At 50.9% G+C, this 19033-nt stretch overlaps 1 protein-coding gene across 10 annotated transcripts in view; it reads left to right on the top strand.

The window, feature by feature from the left end:
- The window catches only part of LOC118079598 (histone-lysine N-methyltransferase 2D), a 98693-nt gene extending 79660 nt beyond the window's left edge, over positions 1-19033 (top strand). For all 10 annotated transcript variants that reach the window (XM_035103910.2, XM_035103909.2, XM_035103907.2 and 7 more), the window contains 12 exons: positions 245-326; positions 1188-1363; positions 3022-3149; positions 5504-5639; positions 5762-5886; positions 7507-8659; positions 9964-10100; positions 10926-11056; positions 12040-12325; positions 13724-13797; positions 15676-15784; positions 18525-19033. In XM_035103910.2, the coding sequence (XP_034959801.2) occupies positions 245-326; positions 1188-1363; positions 3022-3149; positions 5504-5639; positions 5762-5886; positions 7507-8659; positions 9964-10100; positions 10926-11056; positions 12040-12325; positions 13724-13797; positions 15676-15784; positions 18525-18617 (2630 nt within the window). In that variant the 3' untranslated portion in view covers positions 18618-19033. The remainder of the gene's footprint in view (positions 1-244; positions 327-1187; positions 1364-3021; positions 3150-5503; positions 5640-5761; positions 5887-7506; positions 8660-9963; positions 10101-10925; positions 11057-12039; positions 12326-13723; positions 13798-15675; positions 15785-18524) is intronic.

The following is a 19033-nucleotide window of genomic DNA, read 5'->3' as shown; positions in this document are numbered from 1 at the left end:
GATACAGATTATCTCCCAGAACCAGCCAGTCCTCTGCTTGGCCGGTCTGATGTTAAGCAGCCTAAGAAAGGCAAGCGTTAAGCTTGGCCTGTGATAGGCTGCATCCCTCCGAGCTTCTTGCCCATAGCCAGAGGCTGCGACAAGCTGGAATTGATCCAGGGAAGCCATGATTAGAAACTCCCCCTCCCCCTTCCTGTAGCACCCTGACATGTTAAACCTTGAGTTTTCTGCCTCACGTTTGCAGATGCTCCCCCTGTGGAAGTGAAAAGCTTAGATCTCCTCGCAGCTCTGCCCACACCGCCACACAACCAGACCGAGGATGTCAGGTAAGGATGGCGCTGGAGGACGGAACCAACTCGACCACAGGGCATCCTGAACTTCTGCTTCATGGGTCCCCCCCCCCCGACAAATGGAAGCTATAGCATTAACTATTGCATTTGGGAGAGGGGAAGCTTTTCCTCTCTGGGATCTAGCTTGGGTGACGGATTGTCGGGAAGTATGGAAGACTGCTAACGCCAACTGTCTGGAGGGCACAAACTCCCATCAACCTCAACATGGATGTTGGGAATTGTTGTCCCACCATGTTGAACTTCCAGCACTTACTGAAGACTTTTTAAAAAAATTCCAGCAGGCTTCTGAATAATTCTCCTATCTAATAGTTTTAACTCACTTTTAGTTTTGATTGCATTGGGTCTTTTGTACACCACTCAAGAGACAGCTGTGGTTAAACAGTAGACCAAGGGTTGAAATAAACAAAAATCAGACAAAAATGGTAGGCTTAGGAAGAAGTATAGTTGGTCAGTGGTCCTTGTTTGCTCTGGGAGAAGCAGGAGGAGGAGGGTCATCATCGTTCTTAATCTATAATCTCACATCATCCCTAGCTAGCAGGGATGATTGGAATTGTAGTCCCCAAACAGGCGAAGACCCATGATCTATACCCTTGCATCTCATCTTTCTGGAATCGTGAGGATGGCTGGGGAACCTATGGCCCTGGAGATGCATGACCAGTGGTCAGGGATGATGGGAGTTGTAGTCTGGTGGCATTTTGAGGGCCACAGGTCCCCCGTCCCCCACCCCATACCTGACCTAGGGTGTGGTTCAGGCTGGGTTACTGCGGTCCCACCTCTGTAAGGAGCCATGGCAGCGGCGGCGGCACCGTTCTGAGGTTCCACCCAATTTCCTTTCAGGATGGAGAGCGACGAGGAGAGCGACTCCCCTGACAGCATCGTCCCAGCCTCGTCCCCCGAGAGTGTCCTGAGCGAAGAGGTGCCACGCTTTCCCCTGCTGTCCGGAGCCAAGCCGGAGGTGGAGGAGAGACCCCTCTCTCCAGTCATCCCCATCATCCCAAAGGCCAGGATCCCAGGTTTGTGGGGGACAGAGAAGATGCTCAAGGGAGGGACTGCAGCAGCATCTAAACACTGCTGCTGTCGCTGGAGGTCAAGGAAAGAACTTCATCCCAAAAGGCATCAAACCACACTGCGAAACCACTAAACTATCCCCCCCCGCCAAATTCGGCACTTGCCTTATCGTCACTAGATTTGGCCCCAAATAACATCCTTAAATCTAAAGAATTAATTTCCTTCCTATTCACAGCAGACCGACTAGTTATTGCCCAGCGATGGAAGGAAACCTCTAAGGTGCCAATAGAGGCTTGGGTTAATAATAATAATCTGGAGCTTTGCTTTATCACGTACCATTGGCGACCAATCAAAGGCATCTCCAAAAAAGATTCTTCCTTTGACACGATTTGGTCTCCTTTTCTTCACTTTTATTGAAGGAGGACAGGATATTTCAATGCCATCACCATCACAGAGGTGTCTGTGGAGAGGAGATATTGATTGAAAATGCCTAGTAAAGCCGATCGGTAGTTGGGCTCCTCTTGAGGATATTCGGCGCGCCAACATGACAGTGATGTGGGATTGAGGATTGGAGTGATCATTCTGTGATATTACGGCATTAGACAAAGCTGTATTGTAACTTTTGAATAAGTGTGTGTGTGTGTGTGTGTGTGTGTGTGTGCATGTTTTCAAAAATAAAAATAAACTGCTGCTGTTGTCCAAGGGAGAAGGTGCCCATAATTTTAGGTCAGGGAGAAGGAACCTGAGAGCCACATTCCTTTTGGGCAGCCTTACGGGGGCCGGGTGCAGAAGTTGGGCAGAGCAACGGGTGTAACGTGGTACAACAGACCCGAGTCCAGGCAGGGAAATAAGGAACACTATCCCACTGCAAGGGCACTCTGCAGCCAGGCAAAAGAGGATGGAGACGGGTCGCAGAAAAATGTGTTCTGCCCTCAGGCCCGAGATTCCCCACCCCTGCTTTTTAGGGGTTGGACTACATGACCCCTGAGGTCCCTTCTAACTCTACAATTCTATAATAATAATAATAATTTATTATTATTCATACCCCGCCCATCTGGCTGGGTTTCCCTAGACACTCTGGGCCACTCTAGGATTCTAGGCTCAGAAGTAGCTCTTCTCAGGTATTGTTGGCAACAGGCATCTTGATTCTAGGAGGCAAGCAGGGTCTGGTTTGAGTGCTGAGTGGCCCTGTCCTTTCTAAGGTGATTTTAAAAAAGGTAAAGTACCCCTGACAGTTAAGTCCAGTTGCAAACGACTCTGGGGTTGCAGCACTCATCTCGCTTTACTGGCCAAGGGAGCCAACGTTTGTCCACAGACAGCTTCCGGGTCATGTGGCCAGCATGACTAAGCCGCTTCTGGCGAACCAGAGCAGCGCACGGAAACGCCGTTTACCATCCTGCCGGAGCAGTACCTACTTATCTACTTGCATTGGTGTGCTTTCGAACTGCTTGGTTGGCAGGAGCAGGGACCAAGTAACGGGATCTCACCCCGTCGCAGGGATTCGAACCGCCGACCTTCCGATCGGCAAGCCCAAGAGGCTCAGTGGTTTAGACCCACAGCACCACCCGTGTCCCCTCCTAAGGTGATACAAAGTGCTGATGATGCATTTGTGTGTCTGTGTTTGACTCTTGCCCTTGTCTCCCCCTTGCCTCCCGCTTCTCAGCTTTCCCAGATGCCAAGCCTTTCGGGAGCTTGGAACAAGCGGGAAAGGGGACTCCAGGCACGTCCTGGGAGAAAGCCAAGGGCAGCGAGGTCTCTGTCATGCTCACTGTCTCTGCAGCTGCCGCCAAGGTAGGGAGCCAGCACAGAAAAGCCCCCGACCCAAGGGCCGGGCTTCACAGTTGTTTCCGGGGCAATAAATATTCTGACGTGGTGGTGCCTTTTACCACGTCTGTTTCACGTAGAGCAGGGCTAATGTCTGGATGGGAGGTGGAGTTTTGAAATTTTCGTGCGCAGGCAAACCTAGCCAGACATTTAATTTTATTAGGTGTACTGCTGGTTTTTATCGATAACGTTGATAATTTGGGGTTTTTTTATGTGCTGAATGTCTCGTGCTGCTACTTTTAAAATGAATATTTAATGTGAATGGCTTGGAGATTCTTTTAATTAGGCAGCAAATCTTGCGAAATAAAAATAAATTTCTGGAGGGCTACTGGATAAGTTGTTTGGACGCAAAGGCAGAGCTGGGATAAACCATTTTGCTTGGTTTCCCAGCAGTCACAGCCAAGCAGTAAATTTCTCCCCAGTTTTCAACACTGGCGGTGAATTCGCACACGTTACCTGGCGACTGCAGCATGTGTGTGCGCGCGCCAGCAGTCCCCACCAGATCGCATGCAAGAGATCTGCAACTTTCCTTCTTGCATCCCCCTCACACAATACACTGATACACAATTCAGGTATTCAGCTGTGAGTCGCTGAGGAGAGAACGAGTGATACACAAGCAGTGTGAGACTTACAGTCAGAAGCAAAACATAAACTGCATTGTGATAAACCATTGGTCTGTCTAGCTCAGCATTGTCGACACCAGTGTTTCCAAAACTTGGCCCTCCCGCTGTTTTTGGACTACAACTCCCATCATCCCTGACCACTGGTCCCGGTAGCTAGGGGTGATGGGAGTTGTAGTCCAAAAACAGCTGAAGAGCTGGCAGTCAGCGCGAAAACAAAAACAAAACTATGTCGTGAAAAATCCCTGAAACGAGATATTGATAAAGTGAATAATACTAAAACTCAGCTAATGATTGCTCAAAGAAACATAATAGGTTTAAATGTCCCAAAAGAAACTTTGATATAGAAAAGACATGAATTTCTCAAAATAACCTCTAAGTAAACCTTGACGAGGTGCCGGCTGGCTAAGTGACTCGTTTCACTGGAAAATCTCTTATCTGTTTCCTCAGAAGGAAAGTGTTTAGGGGTTGAGGTTTCCTTATACAGTGGAACCTCATTTAAAAACACCTCGGTTTACAAATTTTCGGTTCACAGATGCTGCGGACCCATCTGGAACGGATTAATTCTCTTTCCATTATTTTCAATGGGAAAGTTCGCTTCAGTTTATGAATGCTTCAGTTTATGAACAGACTTCCGGAACCAATTGTGTTCATAAACCGAGGTACCACTGTAATCAAAAACTAAACAGGAGCTGTAAACTCTGAAAAGAATTGAAAATTACATAGCAGTCAGGGATAAACTTCCCCAAGATCAGACTATAGTTGTTTAAACTAAAGGTTAGCTAACCTATGGGACAATTCAACTAATGAATATCATTGTTCTTAGGAAAACATTAAGTAAAGGGCTTAAAGCAGTGTTTCTCAACCTTTTTTGGGCCACGGCACACTTGTTCTATGAAAAAAAATCCCGCGGCACACCAACTCTGTGCCGCCCTATATTTAGTTTAGTTTGGAGGGGAGACGTAATCATTACACACACGGGTGCAAAAAGTGCATGGTGTAAAAGTTGGAGTTTAATGGCAAAAGACTGTTGAGGGGTTCCTTTGCGGGTCTGTTCTGCATTATGTCCTTGGCGGAGCCACTCGCCGCCTTCTCCCCGTGCGCGCAGCCCCGGCAGCGGAGTTTCTGCAGCGGAAGGGAACAAACGACGGACCGACCTCCAATCGGTCCCTGTCTGTGTGGGCTGGGGCTTCTTGGTGAGGCTCCCTTTTGAGGCTCCCACATGCGGCTCCGGAGCCGCGGGTTGCCGACCCCTGGGCTAGCAAGAAGAGCACCTCACCTTCTGCAGGACTCCTTGCCGAAGAGGCCGCTCACTCACTCCCGCGCCAACCAAAAAACTCCCGGGCGCCGCCAGCAAGAGGGGCGAGAGCGAGACAAACAGCCGCGGTGGTGGCTGTTGAGAGCTGCGCTCGCCCCGCCCCTGCCGTGACCCGGCCGGCTTCCTTTCCGGCGGGTCAGCGCCCCTAATGGCGGCCGCCAGTCACGTGACAGGGCAGCAAATCGCCCTTCTCGTCGCCAGCGTCTCCCGGCACACCAACCAGCGTCCCGTGGCACAGTACTGTGCCGCGGAACAGCGGTTGAGAAACGCTGGCTTAAAGTACAAAATGTGGCTTGTGGGTAGGTGACCTTACCCCCCCCCCAAAGGTTACGGGCAGCTTAGCTGCCCTCCGCTCCTTCCTGACTCTTCCCATGTTCCCCCAGAACCTGAACGGTGTCATGGTGGCCGTGGCAGAGCTGTTGACCATGAAGATCCCCAGTTCTTACGAAGTGCTGTTTCCGGACAGCCCCATGCGAGCTGCTGCCAGCGAGCCCAGAAAGGTCGATGCTGACGCACAGGGTAAGTAGCCAAACTTGGGGAGGTCCTGGACGTATACGTGCATTCGAGGTTTCTCTGCCCCTGGCTGTAAGTCCCCGTTTAAGAAGTCCCCCCCCTCTCTCCCCGCTCCCCTTTTCCCTTAGGCAAAGAGAAGCCAGCGGCTCCCAAGGGCCCCGAAGGAGGGCCAGAATGGCTGAAGCAGTTCGATGCAATGCTCCCTGGCTACAGTCTCAAGAACGAGCTGGACATCTTGACGCTGCTCAAACAGGTGGGAAAGGGTCGGGGGTGGGAGCTTTCCCAGAATGCTTTTCTCCCTATCCACTTGGCAGGTTCATAGCATAAAACCGCAATACAAAACCACAAAATACATTACCGAAACAGAAACAACCCAATAACCCTGTTCTTGCTCAAGGGGATTAGCTGGAGGTCTTGGCACAACACTCCTTCCACTGTCATTTCTCCTCAGCTTCGCCTCCCTCCTTCTAAATTCTGTCTCATTCTGCATTTTGCCAATACCATCTCTCTCTCTCTCTCTCTCTCTCTCTCTCTCTCTCTCTCTAATCTTCCTTTGCTTTGGAAAGGTGTAGTAACTGGGCCCTTGATTCCTACCGGCCCAAGTACCCCATAGGCGCCTTGGAAAGTAGAAGAGAAAGAAATTGGGGTGGAGGGGTGGGAGAAGAGGACTACTTCAGAGAATAGACACACATTTCCCCCCCATCTCAAACACCAGGACTTAAGGGCTGGAAGGATGGACTTGTGGAATGAGGACCATTCTGATCCACCACCTCAACTTGCCGTTCAAAAACACCCAGTTTCTAGCAATCCATAATTGCAGAGATGCGCCTGATTTAAAGTGCTAACACTATTCCCCGTGTGAGCGTACACCCCTCCCTCCCCAAGCTGCACTTGCATTTTCCCTAATGAACCGCCTGTGGCTGATCCACTCCCCCCAGCTCTGTAGAAAAGGAGGAAGCAACAGATGCACTGTTGATCAGCTGTTGGCGAACCGGCACAGGTTTTAATAATGGAGCTGCACCTGTACGGCATCCGCAAAGCGTGCAGCTGTGGCCGTGCCTCTAGTGCCAAGCTGTATGGGCAATCTATCCGGAAGATAAATTGTATTTCGAGGAGTTAGTGATCTGACATGGTTGCCCTTCCTGCCAATGTTCTTTTCCCATCCCTGCCTCTTGTTAAGTCTTTGATGTCCTAATCAGCTGAGAGGAAGTGCTGGGTACCTTCTTTGATGTTGGGCATTGTTTTGAGAAAGTGAGGCATTGGGAGGGGGGTGGCTAATGAATAATCTGCACGTAGCCGGTTGGGCAAGCCACACAGTCTAGCTATCTATAAATCGGATGGTTGTGGGCAGAGTTTTAGAGAGAAGATCATGGACTGATGGGCCGCGGGGCCATGCAAACTGAGGCTACCTGGGGGAGTCACTTCGCCACCTCTTGAGGGCTTCCAAGTGGTAGATCGAAGTGCTTGCTTGGTGTGTATATATTGCTTGCTGCTTAGAATAAGATCTTCAATCTTCTCATTCACTTGTGTTTGGTATTACAGTCATACCTTGGTTTTCGAACAGCCTAGCTCTTGAATGTTTTGGCTCCCGAATAATCGAAACCCGGGAGTGAGTGTTCTGGTTTTCAAACGTTCTTTTGGAAGCCGAACGTCCGGTAGGGCTTCCGCAGCTTCCAATTGGCTGTAGCAGCTTCTTGCAGCCAATTGGAAGCCACGCTTTGGTTTTCGAACATTTTAGAAGTCAGTTCGACTTCCAAGGTACGACTGTGCTTCTGAATCTCATTTTAAAAGAACCACCTTGCATTTGGCATGGCACAGGTTTGCAGCCTGAGACCACCGCCTCTCAAAATGCTTTTTCCTTTCTCTCTTCCAGGAGAGTCCCACTCCAGAAAAGGCCGCCCAGCACTGCTACATCAACAACGTTGCCAACCTGGATGTGCGGCAGCTGCTGACCCTTCCCGAGGAGCCCTCTCCGCCCCTCTCCCCGTTTGCGCCCTCCCCACCCAGCCCCCCCAGGGTCCCCGAGCCGGTCCCCGAGCCCGAAGCGCCGCCCTTGCCCGCTCCTTCCCCTCCGCCGCCCCTGCCCTCCTCCCCCAAGGAGGAAGCCCCCCAGTCCCCGCCCAAAGCCAAGCCCCGCTCGCGGCCCCTGGAAGACGGCGAGGAGAACAAGCCGCGCCTGAAGAAGTGGAAGGGGGTGCGCTGGAAACGGCTGCGCTTCCTCATCACCATCCAGAAGGGCGGCGCCAAGCGGGACGGGGAGCGGGAGATCGCGGATTTCGTCGAGCGCCTGGCCGCCACCCTGCGCCCCGACAAAGTGCCGCGGGACTTGCGGAAGTGCTGCTTCTGCCACGAGGAGGGCGACGGTGCCACTGATGGGCCGGCGCGCCTGCTCAACTTGGACCTGGACCTTTGGGTGCACCTCAACTGCGCCCTGTGGTCCACGGAGGTGTACGAGACCCAGGGCGGGGCGCTCATCAATGTGGAGGTGGCGCTGCACCGGGGCCTGCTCACCAAGTGCACCCTCTGCCAGAAGACGGGCGCCACCAACAGCTGCAACCGCATCCGCTGCCCCAACGTCTACCACTTCGCCTGCGCCATCCGGGCCAAGTGCATGTTCTTCAAGGACAAGACCATGCTGTGCCCCATGCACAAGCTCAAGGGCCCCTGCGACCAGGAGCTGAGCACCTTCACCGTCTTCCGGCGCGTCTACATCGAGCGCGACGAGGTCAAGCAGATCGCCAGCATTATCCAGCGAGGCGAGCGCCTCCACATGTTCCGGGTGGGGGGCCTCGTCTTCCACGCCATCGGCCAGCTGCTGCCCCACCAGATGGCCGACTTCCACAGCGTCACGGCGCTCTACCCGGTGGGCTACGAGGCCACCCGCATCTACTGGAGCCTGCGCACCAACAACCGGCGCTGCTGCTACCGCTGCACCATCTGCGAGAACAACGGCCGGCCGGAATTTGTGGTGCAAGTCATGGAGCAGGGCTTGGAGGACTTGGTCTTCACAGACTCCTCGCCGCAAGGTAGGGGTCTGCTCAGTCTTCTTGCTGTTGAGAGCAACCGCCAGGTCCGTTTCTCCGGAAAGAGAGCTAGAATTCTGGATGCCGGGCTGAACTGAGCTTCCGGTGCGCCAGGGATGCAGTTCCTCTGCCCAGAAATGCGATGCGCAAATGGTGCTGGCTTTGAGTCCGTCAACCTCCTCGCAATGCATCTGGCCTGCTTTGTCAAGCTTCAGGGTTTAGAAACTAGGGAGCAGTTCATTGTGTAAATAACTACAGGTAGGATAGTGGGCAGAAGGAAGCAGAGCAGCATGGCCTGTCTACAAAGACTGCCATCTCCAAATTTTAATTTTTGAGGACACGCAGCATCCAGCAGGGTCCAAATGCCTACTTTCTTGTTACATTCAAGGTGAAAAAGCATGTTCAGAAATAAGCTTTTTTCTCCCCCAGTCTGCATCCTGTGTCTCATAAATCCATAGCACGTGACACACAGGCTGTGTCTTAAATAATTTTTGCCAAAACTCCAAAATCAAGACAGTCAAACCTAAAACACAACAGACTTTTAAAATACCAACATTTTACAGCCAGAACCTTCACGTTGGCCAGAGAGGGTGTTGCGCAGCTATAGACTCTCACAGCCTGAAATGTAGCGAGGTGGTAATTGCCCCTCCTCACCCCAAATGCCACTGTCCTGCAGCACTGTAACTTATTGTCACGGTGCTGTCAGGCATTAGAGCTTTATTGTCAGAAGCACCAGGTTAGGAAAAAGCATGTCCATCAGCCCTGCATCTCTCAGGTATCCTAAGTGTGCACCCAATAAGGCAGTTGCCACAACAGAGATGCCCCGCCGCAGACCTCGGCTTATGTATCTTCCCCACCTGAGCTGTGCACAAGCAGGCAGAGACTATGCCTGCGTGTAACCCGTTTCTGCTCCTCCCTCTTCAGTCCTCTTCTGGTACTGGGAGCCAGAGAGGTTCTCCCCTAGATCAACGATTCCTTCTTCCATCAACCACCCTTCTCCCAATGCCCACTCATCAGTGCCCAGCCAGTCCCTGACACCTGCCCATGATTTCATAAAAGAAACCACTGTCAGCCGAGTGTCCAGGAACTCAGGCTGCCGGCAAACATGAAACAGTTACCAGATGTTGCCATGTATTCTGCATTTTGCATAGTTTCTTGAAGTCACTTGGAAGTTCAAGGGTTAGATGTCTCCAGTAAGGCAAGACGTTTTGATAAGTTTGTAGCCCGGGTTGCCCGCAAACCAGATAGGTGCCCGTCTTCTCGGGCAGGTTTTTAATTTACCCTTCTTTGCTCTTCCCTGGTTACAGCGGTATGGAACCGAATCATCGAACCGGTGGCCTCGATGCGCAAGGAAGCGGACATGCTGCGGCTCTTCCCCGAATATCTCAAGGGAGAAGAGCTCTTTGGCTTGACGGTGCACGCTGTGCTGCGAATCGCAGAGTCTGTATGTATCAAACACAAGGAACCGGAACCCTGGTGTTTTGGTGGCGGTGGTGGTAGTAATGGGTGGGGAAGGGGCTTCCCATGAGTTGGGTTCCAGGGGGGTGGGGGAGGTTGAAGCCATAGAACTGCTGGGCAGCACCTGGTATTAGATCAGCTCTGGTATTAGATGTGCCAACCTTGCTGTACAGCAGGGTCTCCCAAACTTGGGTCTCCAACTGCTTTTGGACTACAATTCCCATCATCCCTACCTAGCAAGACCAGTCGTCAGGGATGATGAGAATTGTCCAACAACAACTGGAGACCCAAGTTTGGGAAACACTGCTATAGAGTCTCTTTTATACATATATATAACCCAGAGGTCAGCAACCTCCGGCCCATGGGCCGGATACGGCCCACAGAGGCCATTTATCTGGCCCATGGGCTGCCCGTGAACCGAGCGGTGCTGGAAATGGTGCCTGCGCAGACGCCGGAAATCGCTTCTGCACGGGTGCGATTTCCGGCCTCTGCGCAGCCACAGAAGCGATTTCTGGCACTGCGGACATGCACATGCGCCATTTCCGGCGTCGCACTGCACCCGTCCGGCCCACGGACGACAACCGTGGGAACGATCCGGCCCATGGCCAGATAACCTTGCCGACACCTGATATACCCAATTGAATTTCTTCATGTAATGTGAATGGGTTTGCACCAGGAACCCCTGAAGCGGGTTTGGGTTTGGGTTTTCTTTCGGGGTGGGGTGGACTGGGCTGTGTCAGCACCGTGTTTCGGGTGCTGAAGGTGTGCCTGTAACATGAGGATGTGAGAAACGGGTCCCTTTTCTTCCCAGCTGCCTGGTGTGGAGAGCTGCCAGAACTACATGTTCCGCTATGGGCGCCACCCACTCATGGAGCTTCCACTCATGATCAACCCCACTGGCTGCGCCCGGTCGGAGCCAAAAATCCTCACGCACTACAAACGGTGAGCATAACGGACCCCAGACATCACTTGCTGGGCGGGCAACACAGGCCTCTCCTGAGACAGCAGCACAAAGCTAAAGAAATTTATTACTTCTTTATTGGATTTATATAGCGACCTATACCCAGAGGTCTTAGGGCGGTTCACAGAATAAAATCAAAATATAAAACCACAAAATACAGAATCAAAATAAAAGCAACAACCCAATAATACCCCTCCCACAATGAAAACCACATTTTAAAAGGGCAAAGGATGTCAATTGGATCAACCAAAGGCCTGGTTAAAAAAGAACGTTTTCGCCTGGCGCCTAAAGGTGTATAATGCAGGCACCAGGCGGACTTTTCTGGGGAGAGCATGCCACAGATGGGGGGTTGCACTGCAGAGAAGGCCCGTCCTTGTGTCGCCACCCTCCGGACATCTCAAGGAGGAGGCACATAAAGAAGGGCCTCGGAAGATGATCTCAGGGTTGGGATATGTTCCATATGAAAAGAGGCGGTCCTTGAGGTATTGTGGTCCTGAGCCATTTAAGGCTTTATAGGTCAATACCAGCACTTTGAATTGGGCCCGGAAACTAATCGATAGCCAGTGCAGTCGGACCAGTACCGGTGCGATATGCTCATACCGTCTTGCTCCGGTGAGCAACCTAGCCGCTGAATTCTGCACTAGCTGAAGTTTCCAAACTGTCTTCAGAGGCAGCCCTACGTATAACACATTGCAGTAATCTAACCCTGAGGCTACCAGAGCATAGACAACAGTAGTTAGGCTATCCCTGTCCAGATAGGGGCGTAGCTGGGCCACCAGCCAAAGCTGATGGAAGGCACTCCGGGCCACTGAGGCCACCTGAGCCTCGAGCGATAGCAAAGGATTCCCGACATCCAGTTAAAAACGGATGGGGTGATGTGAAAGGCCTCGGATTTAAGACTTTGGGAAGCTGCTTGCTTCCTTTTCCAGCGGGTTTGACGTTCTTTTCTTCTTCCCTTTCGAAGGCCCCACACTCTGAACAGCACCAGCATGTCCAAGGCCTACCAGAGCACGTTCACGGGCGAAACCAACACGCCGTACAGCAAGCAGTTTGTGCACTCCAAGTCCTCCCAGTACCGCCGCCTCAAGACGGAATGGAAGAACAACGTGTATCTGGCCCGCTCCCGCATCCAAGGGCTCGGGCTCTACGCTGCCAAGGATATAGAGAAGCACACGATGGTCATTGAGTACATTGGAACCATCATCCGCAACGAGGTGGCCAACCGGCGGGAGAAGATCTACGAGGAGCAGGTGGGGGGAAGAAGCGAGACCTTGGGTGGAGAGAGATGCGGGCGGAAACGTCCCAACCTCCTAGCTAGTGGCTAAAGGTTCTTGCCTTGGGGGGACTGGAAGAGAGACTGAGGCTTAAATGCCCTTCTGGTTTGCTCCAGAGCTGTGCTCCTTGACTGTAGCAAGGAATTGGGAATCATAGAACTGTATAGAGTTGGAAATGATCCCAAAGTGTCGTCTAGTCATCTAGGGAAGGGCTTTATGTGGGTGGATTGTGTGTATCCAGGGAATAGCAGCCCTGGGTGGCGCTGTGGTCAAAACCACTGAGCCTCTTGGGTTTGCCGATCGGAAGGTTGGTGGTTCGAATCCCCAGAAAAGGGTAAGCTCGCGTTGCTTTGTCCCAGCTCCTGCCAACCTAGCAGTTCAAAAGCATGCCAATGCGAGTAGAGAAATAGGTACCACTGTGGCGGGAAGGTAAACAGCGTTTCCGTGCGCTCTGGCTTCCATCACGATGTGCTGTTGCGCCAGAAGCAGTTTAGTCCTGCTGGCCACATGATCTGGAAAGCTGTCTGTTGTCTGTGGACAAACGCCATTTCCCTTGGCCTGAAAGCGAGATGAGCACCGCAGCTCCATAGTCGCCTTTGACTGGACTTAATCATCCAGGGGTCCTTTACCTTTTACCTATCAGGGAATACTGGACTGAGATGTGAGTTTCTCCATTTGTTCAATGGGGGAAGGTAGCATCTATAAGCTCAAGTCTTATTTCAGGTCTTCATTGCTTCTACTCACCAGTTTTACTTCTGTCTTCTTTCCATATTCATTGGCTTTTTTTAAAAAAAACTTTGAAAAATTATTCTTTAAGTTTCATATTTCTTAACTTTCTCCTGAAGTATGTATTCTAATACATTCTTTGAGACAACAGTGATGTTGAGGAACTTTGAATACCAGTGGGTAACTGAAGTTCAGGACTTCTTCACCTTAGCCTTTGAGGTACAGATAGGGCCAGTTCGTATTTGGAATTCGCAATTATCAAATCCCTCAAGCATCCCTAGTTCCAGCTTACCTTACAGGATCGTTCTGAAGGTGCACAAGGCAGAGAATTTGCTGATTTAGCCTCCTCTTCCATTGCTTTTTTTTGTTTTGTATTTCCCCACATCACAGTGCTACAGTTAGACATGGCAAATTTGTCTCTTCAGTGCAGCTCTGAAATGTACAGGAGCACTATCATGGCCTAGGATGACACACACACACACACACATACTCTTGACATACTGAAATACTGAGTACAACAGCAAGCTAAAACAAGCTAAAATAAACCATTAGCTTGTACCCAGCTGAGAGCAAAGGCATGAAGCACTGGTTTCTGAACACACAACATAATGTCTCTCTCTCTCTCTTTCCATTTCCCCTGTTTTCCAGAACCGAGGGATCTACATGTTCCGTATCAACAATGAGCACGTCATCGATGCCACACTGACAGGTGGCCCTGCCAGGTGAGTGAAGCTATGCCATGGCAGTTCATTGCATCCAAAGCCAAAGCTCTTGTTAGCCCATCACAGACTTTGATGTTCAGGGTGGGTTGATTTTTAATTGGCAGAAGGAAAGCTTCGTTTTGTTGTTGCTTTTTTAAACGGCAGTGGTCTAAGTCGTACCGCAATTCATAGCACTCTCTGAATAAACATGTATCGTTATTAGCTGTCAAAGCAAAATACACTCATTGGCAACCAAACAGAAGCTTTTCCCCAGATGGGATACCTGGGCCCTCCAATTCCCATCGAATTTATCTAATAGTCGGAGGGTGCTGGCAGGTGTGGTTCAGCAACATTTAGAGAGGCCAAATAGTTACAGACATCAATTGGATTTTGTTTAAAACAAGATCATTTCAAAGGGAAGGGTGGGCAGTGCAGTCCAATACTCTGCTGGCCGGGGGAAAGGCAGGAGGGCAGCTCAGTCGTAGCTTCTTGTAGCCTTTCTTTTTTCCCCTCCCACCCTTTCCCATTGACTTCAGTGGCACAGGTTTTACTACACTAGCTCCCCTAGAATCGCTCCAGGCACTTGACTGGGATAGCTCAGTCGATAAGAGCATGAGACTCTTAACTTCAGGGTTGTGGGTTCGAGCCCCTCGTTGGGCAGAAGGATTCCTGCATTACTAGATGACCCTTATGGTCCCTTCTACAATTCTATGAATCTGTGGGATAGCTCCAGGCACAATCTGAAGGGCATTTCAGGAAAACGGAAGGGGTTTATGATCCTGGAGATCTGCAGCCTCCAAAATGCCCCCTTCCCAACTCCGCTGCTGGTGGGACAGTTTTCTGCTGTCCTGGGGAGGCCTCTGGGGCCAACTTCCTTCTCCATAGCATCCTTTTGTCCCTCAGAGCCGAGCAGAACACTGTTCCCTCAGCAGATCTTAAAGAAACAGCACCCCGCCAACTTGTTATCACTGAGTTCTGTCAGGACCTGATGATTGATAAGGTAGTTTGGAAAATTGTGGAACTTGGGAGACAGCAGGCAGGCTAAGAGGGGAGGCAAACCGCCACAGTATAGGAGAGGAGCCTTGAATGATGGTCATGGGTGCTGTGGGCAACACTCACCTCTGCCCCTCTTTCCTCCCCTCCCTCCTCTGATGCCCTCTTGTATCTCTGCCTCCCAACTCCCAAAGGCTTGCACAGCTGTTGGTTGCAGCAGCCCTGGCTACAAGCTCCGCAGGCAAATCGTGCCTCCGGGGTTGGCCAGGGGGTGCTGGTTGCCAGGAACTGAGGCAGCCTCAGAGAGCAAGCAAGCAAGCAGGCACGGGAGCCCAGCCAGCCAGTCCACCAGCCCTTGCTGTTGGGATTGGACAGACAAGTCGCTCGCCATTGTGGGGCAGTGTAAGGAGGCACCTGTCTTTGGGATGGGGGGCGGGATAGCAGCCCAGAGACCAGGGGTGGTGGCGGCGGCAGCAGCAGCTGACCAGAGGAATCCCTAGAAGAGGAGGCTGAAAGAACACTCCACAAGGGTTTTTGAAAAAGGGTTAAGAGGCTGCTAGTTCTGCAAGCAGGGCTTAACACAACTGGGCTTCTGAGCCCCACAGGGGTGCTGCATGAAAGAATGTAGTTGATCAAGGGAGCCGTGGACTCAAAAAGGTTGTAGGGTATTTTTCAGCCAGGGCTGCAGCTTCCCAGCCCTCCTTTCACCTAATGAATCCTGAGTTCTCTCAACGATTAAGAATAGAATTGTGCTGTCGTCGTCCTGGCCAGCTCAGCTCCCCCAAATTCCAGGTGAAAAGTTGGGTTCCTAAAGGGCCTAAGCCTGTGATGATGGCAAAGGGTGCTGTGCGGGGAGGGTCCAGGTGAATGATGCCTATCTCCCCCTCTTCTGCTGCCCCCACTCAGGTACATCAATCACTCCTGCGCACCCAACTGTGTGGCTGAGGTTGTGACTTTTGACAAGGAGGACAAGATCATAATCATCTCGAGTCGCCGGATACCTAAGGGAGAGGAGGTGAGAATTGAATAGTGGTGGGTTGGGGAAGGGGTGGTGGTGGAGCATGGCCCAGTGTAGGCGAAGAAAATACCTGTGGGGAAACCCGATCTGCGCCCATGCTTTGGTCTTTGGAGCGTTCGTCGAGTCCATGTGCTATTAGATGCTTCCACCATGGGACTTGCCGTGGTGTGCCCAGGGATCTCCCAGCTAAGCAGTGACCCAAAACTGCTTAATGTCACCATGCACCCTCAGACCAAGCCTTGGAGACCTGGGGAACTTGCCTAAACTCCTTCTGGGTTAATGCATAGAAAGCATTGACCGCGCACACTAGCACACCTTCCTTGAGCTTGAAAAGAGGGGGCAAGAGCCAGCAAGCAGTTTGGATGGCCTCTCCTTCAATGCCTGTGTGTACCGCCTTCCTTTTACATTTTACATGCCTCCTTGTTTAGTCTTGGGTTATGTAGCTGTTACACCTCCCTGCCGTGGTGGTCGTGGGATACTGTGCTACAGCAGCAGCAGCAGCTAGGCAAGAGCCCGCTAGCTTTATCTCACAGGCTAAGAGAGTAGTCCGTAGGTCTCGCCATAGAAACATAGGCTCATCCTTGTATTTTCTAATCTGTGCCAGCATTGGACTGATTCTGGTGCACTGTCTTTGACAAGTGTGTGCATCATGAGCTACAAAAGGCCAAATCCTGCTGCTGTAGGCTAGTGAGCGTGCACAAGCCTGAGGAATTAGTACAGTCCGGTGAATAGTGTGTTAGACTATGAATTCAAGCCTCTATTCAACTTTGCATTGGTGCCGTATCTGTAAGATGAGAATTGTATACAGTGGTACCTCTACTTACGAATTTAATGCGTTCTGAACGCACATTTGTAAGTCGGGAAAAATTGTAAGTCGAATCCCATAGGAATGCATTGGGAGAAAAAAATTGTAAGTAGAAAAAATCCTATCTAAACCGCATCCAAGATGGCGGACGGCGCTCCGTTCGTAAGTAGAAACATTCGTAAGTAGAGTCATTCATAAGTAGAGGTACGACTGAACCTCGTTCACACGGTGCTTTTTGTGTGGAAGAGTACATGTCCCCAACTGTTCTGGTTGGGTGAAGGAATGCGGAGATAGCCTAAAGTGCCCATGGCTGGAAATGTTCCTGTTAGGTTGACAGAAGCAGCCTGAGCAATTGGGTAGGGCAGTGGTTCCCAACAGGTGGTCCGGGGACCCCCAGGGGTCCGCGAGCTATGCCAGAGGGGTCCGCAAGATGCTATTAGAATAAAAAATATATTAAATATATTTCGTATGATAACAGATTTTTGTTTTGGCTGCTTCCTGCATGAGCAGAGTCTAGCGCAAAACTAGAATTAGATAGAAGCAGTAGTCCTGCTGTATGCTGTTAGGTGGCGCTTTACAAACACTACTGTTTTGCAAAGAGGCAACGTGCGCATTCTAGTAACGCTCACCTCCCCAAGATGCTTTGCACGCGTCGGCTTCATTCGTGCGCTACTGCGCAGGTACCCTGTCTTCTCCATTCCCCTCCCTCCTCCCTGGCGCGCGCTGCCTCTTTGCAAAACAGTAGTGTTTGTAAACAAAGCGTTGTTTTTTGTGGAAGCTACAGTTCGCGTAGTTAAAAATGGACCGTTGGTTAAAAAGTGGTTCGTTAAAATGACAAAGGCCTACAGATGAAGAGGAAGAACTGTAAAAAACATATAAATATAAAATATAAAAAGACTCTTAATTTGGCTCTCACTTTTTAATTTTAGGATTAGGAATTAATGGGGGTCCTTGTCACAATAGCGGCTCAATGAGGGGTCCTCGAGAAAATTTTGTTGGGAACCCCTGGGGTAGGGCATGAACACCCCCCGTTCTTTAATGTTGAGCGAGGGATTACATCTCAGTGATAGGCCCCATGCTTTGCATAGAGAAGGTTCAATCTCTGGCATCTCCAGTTACAAAAGCATCATCAGGTGATGGAAAGGCAATTTCCTGGAGAGCCACGGCCTGTCTTAATAGTACCATACTGGACAGATGATGCTGGTGCAGAATACAGAGCCACGTTGCTCACTGGGACAAGACAGTTTGAGCATATCACACTGATCCTGGCCAATTACACTGGCTTGCCAATTAGCTTCAGGACCCAATTCAAAGTGCAGGTTTTGACCTGTAAAGGACCACAATACCTCAAGGACAGCCTCTTTCCATATAAACCATCCCAGACTCTCTGTTCATCACCTGAGGCCCTTCTTCATGTGCCGCCTCCACGAGGTCTGGAGGGTGGCAACACGAGAAAGGGCCTTTTCTGTAGTGGCTCCCCGTTCGTGTAATGCTCTCCCCAGGCAAAAACATTCCTCTTGAACCAGACCTTGGGCTGATCAATATCCAGCCTTTTAAATGTATCGGGGGGTGGGCGGGTATTGTTTTGTTGTTTTGGTTTAATTATTCACTCCTTGTTTTGGTTTATTTTTTTTAATCTTTTATTTTATTCCGTGAACCGCCCTGGGATGAAGGGTGGAAAATAAATTGAAAAAATAATAGGAATAAGTTCCACGTTAATTAAGGCGTAGAAGTAGTATGAGAAGGAAGGAGAGTCTAAACTCCACTTCCTCCCTTTATTGCTGCCATATTGGTGAGGCGATAAAGCAATGTTGAGATTTTGTTCAACTCTAGTCGCTTGTTGGCCATCGCGAGAATGAATCAAATGGATGGCGGTGGTAAGGTGCCTTAAGGATTAATCCTCGGTTCTCTTCCGATGTCGTCCTCCCTCAGCTGACCTACGACTACCAGTTTGATTTCGAAGACGATCAGCACAAAATCCCGTGCCATTGTGGAGCCTGGAACTGCAGGAAATGGATGAACTAAACCCCAAGGAGGCTCTCCGGACAAGGCAAATGGGGACACCCCCCCGACTGCTCGGCACAAGAGGCTCTGCACAGAGGGGAGGTGCTGCTGCTATACCAGCTCTCCCAGCCCTCCTGCCACGCAGGGAAATCACCTGGGGAGAGGGTGCAAAAAGAGGCATGTTTGGAAGCCACCGCCCCAACATGCTGGTGGGGCAGCTGCGGCCCAAGGGGTGCCACTGCTTGCCAGTCTTGGCTATGGTATTACCATCGAGCTGGCTGGTTTCGGCTGCCAGCCTCAGCGGCCTCCTCTTCCAGACAAAAGTGACCTGCTTCTCCCCAGCAGAAAGGAACAGCCACTAAGCAGCCCCATCCGGGGCAGGGAACTGACAAACTGGCAACTCAGGGTTTTCTTTTAGTTTTTCCTTTCCTTTTTTC

The sequence above is a fragment of the Zootoca vivipara genome, chromosome 2 (genome assembly GCF_963506605.1).
Source record: "Zootoca vivipara chromosome 2, rZooViv1.1, whole genome shotgun sequence".
Classification (NCBI taxonomy): domain Eukaryota; kingdom Metazoa; phylum Chordata; class Lepidosauria; order Squamata; family Lacertidae; genus Zootoca; species Zootoca vivipara.
Note: the sequence above shows the minus strand (reverse complement) of the source record. Positions and strands in the feature narration are given on the sequence as shown.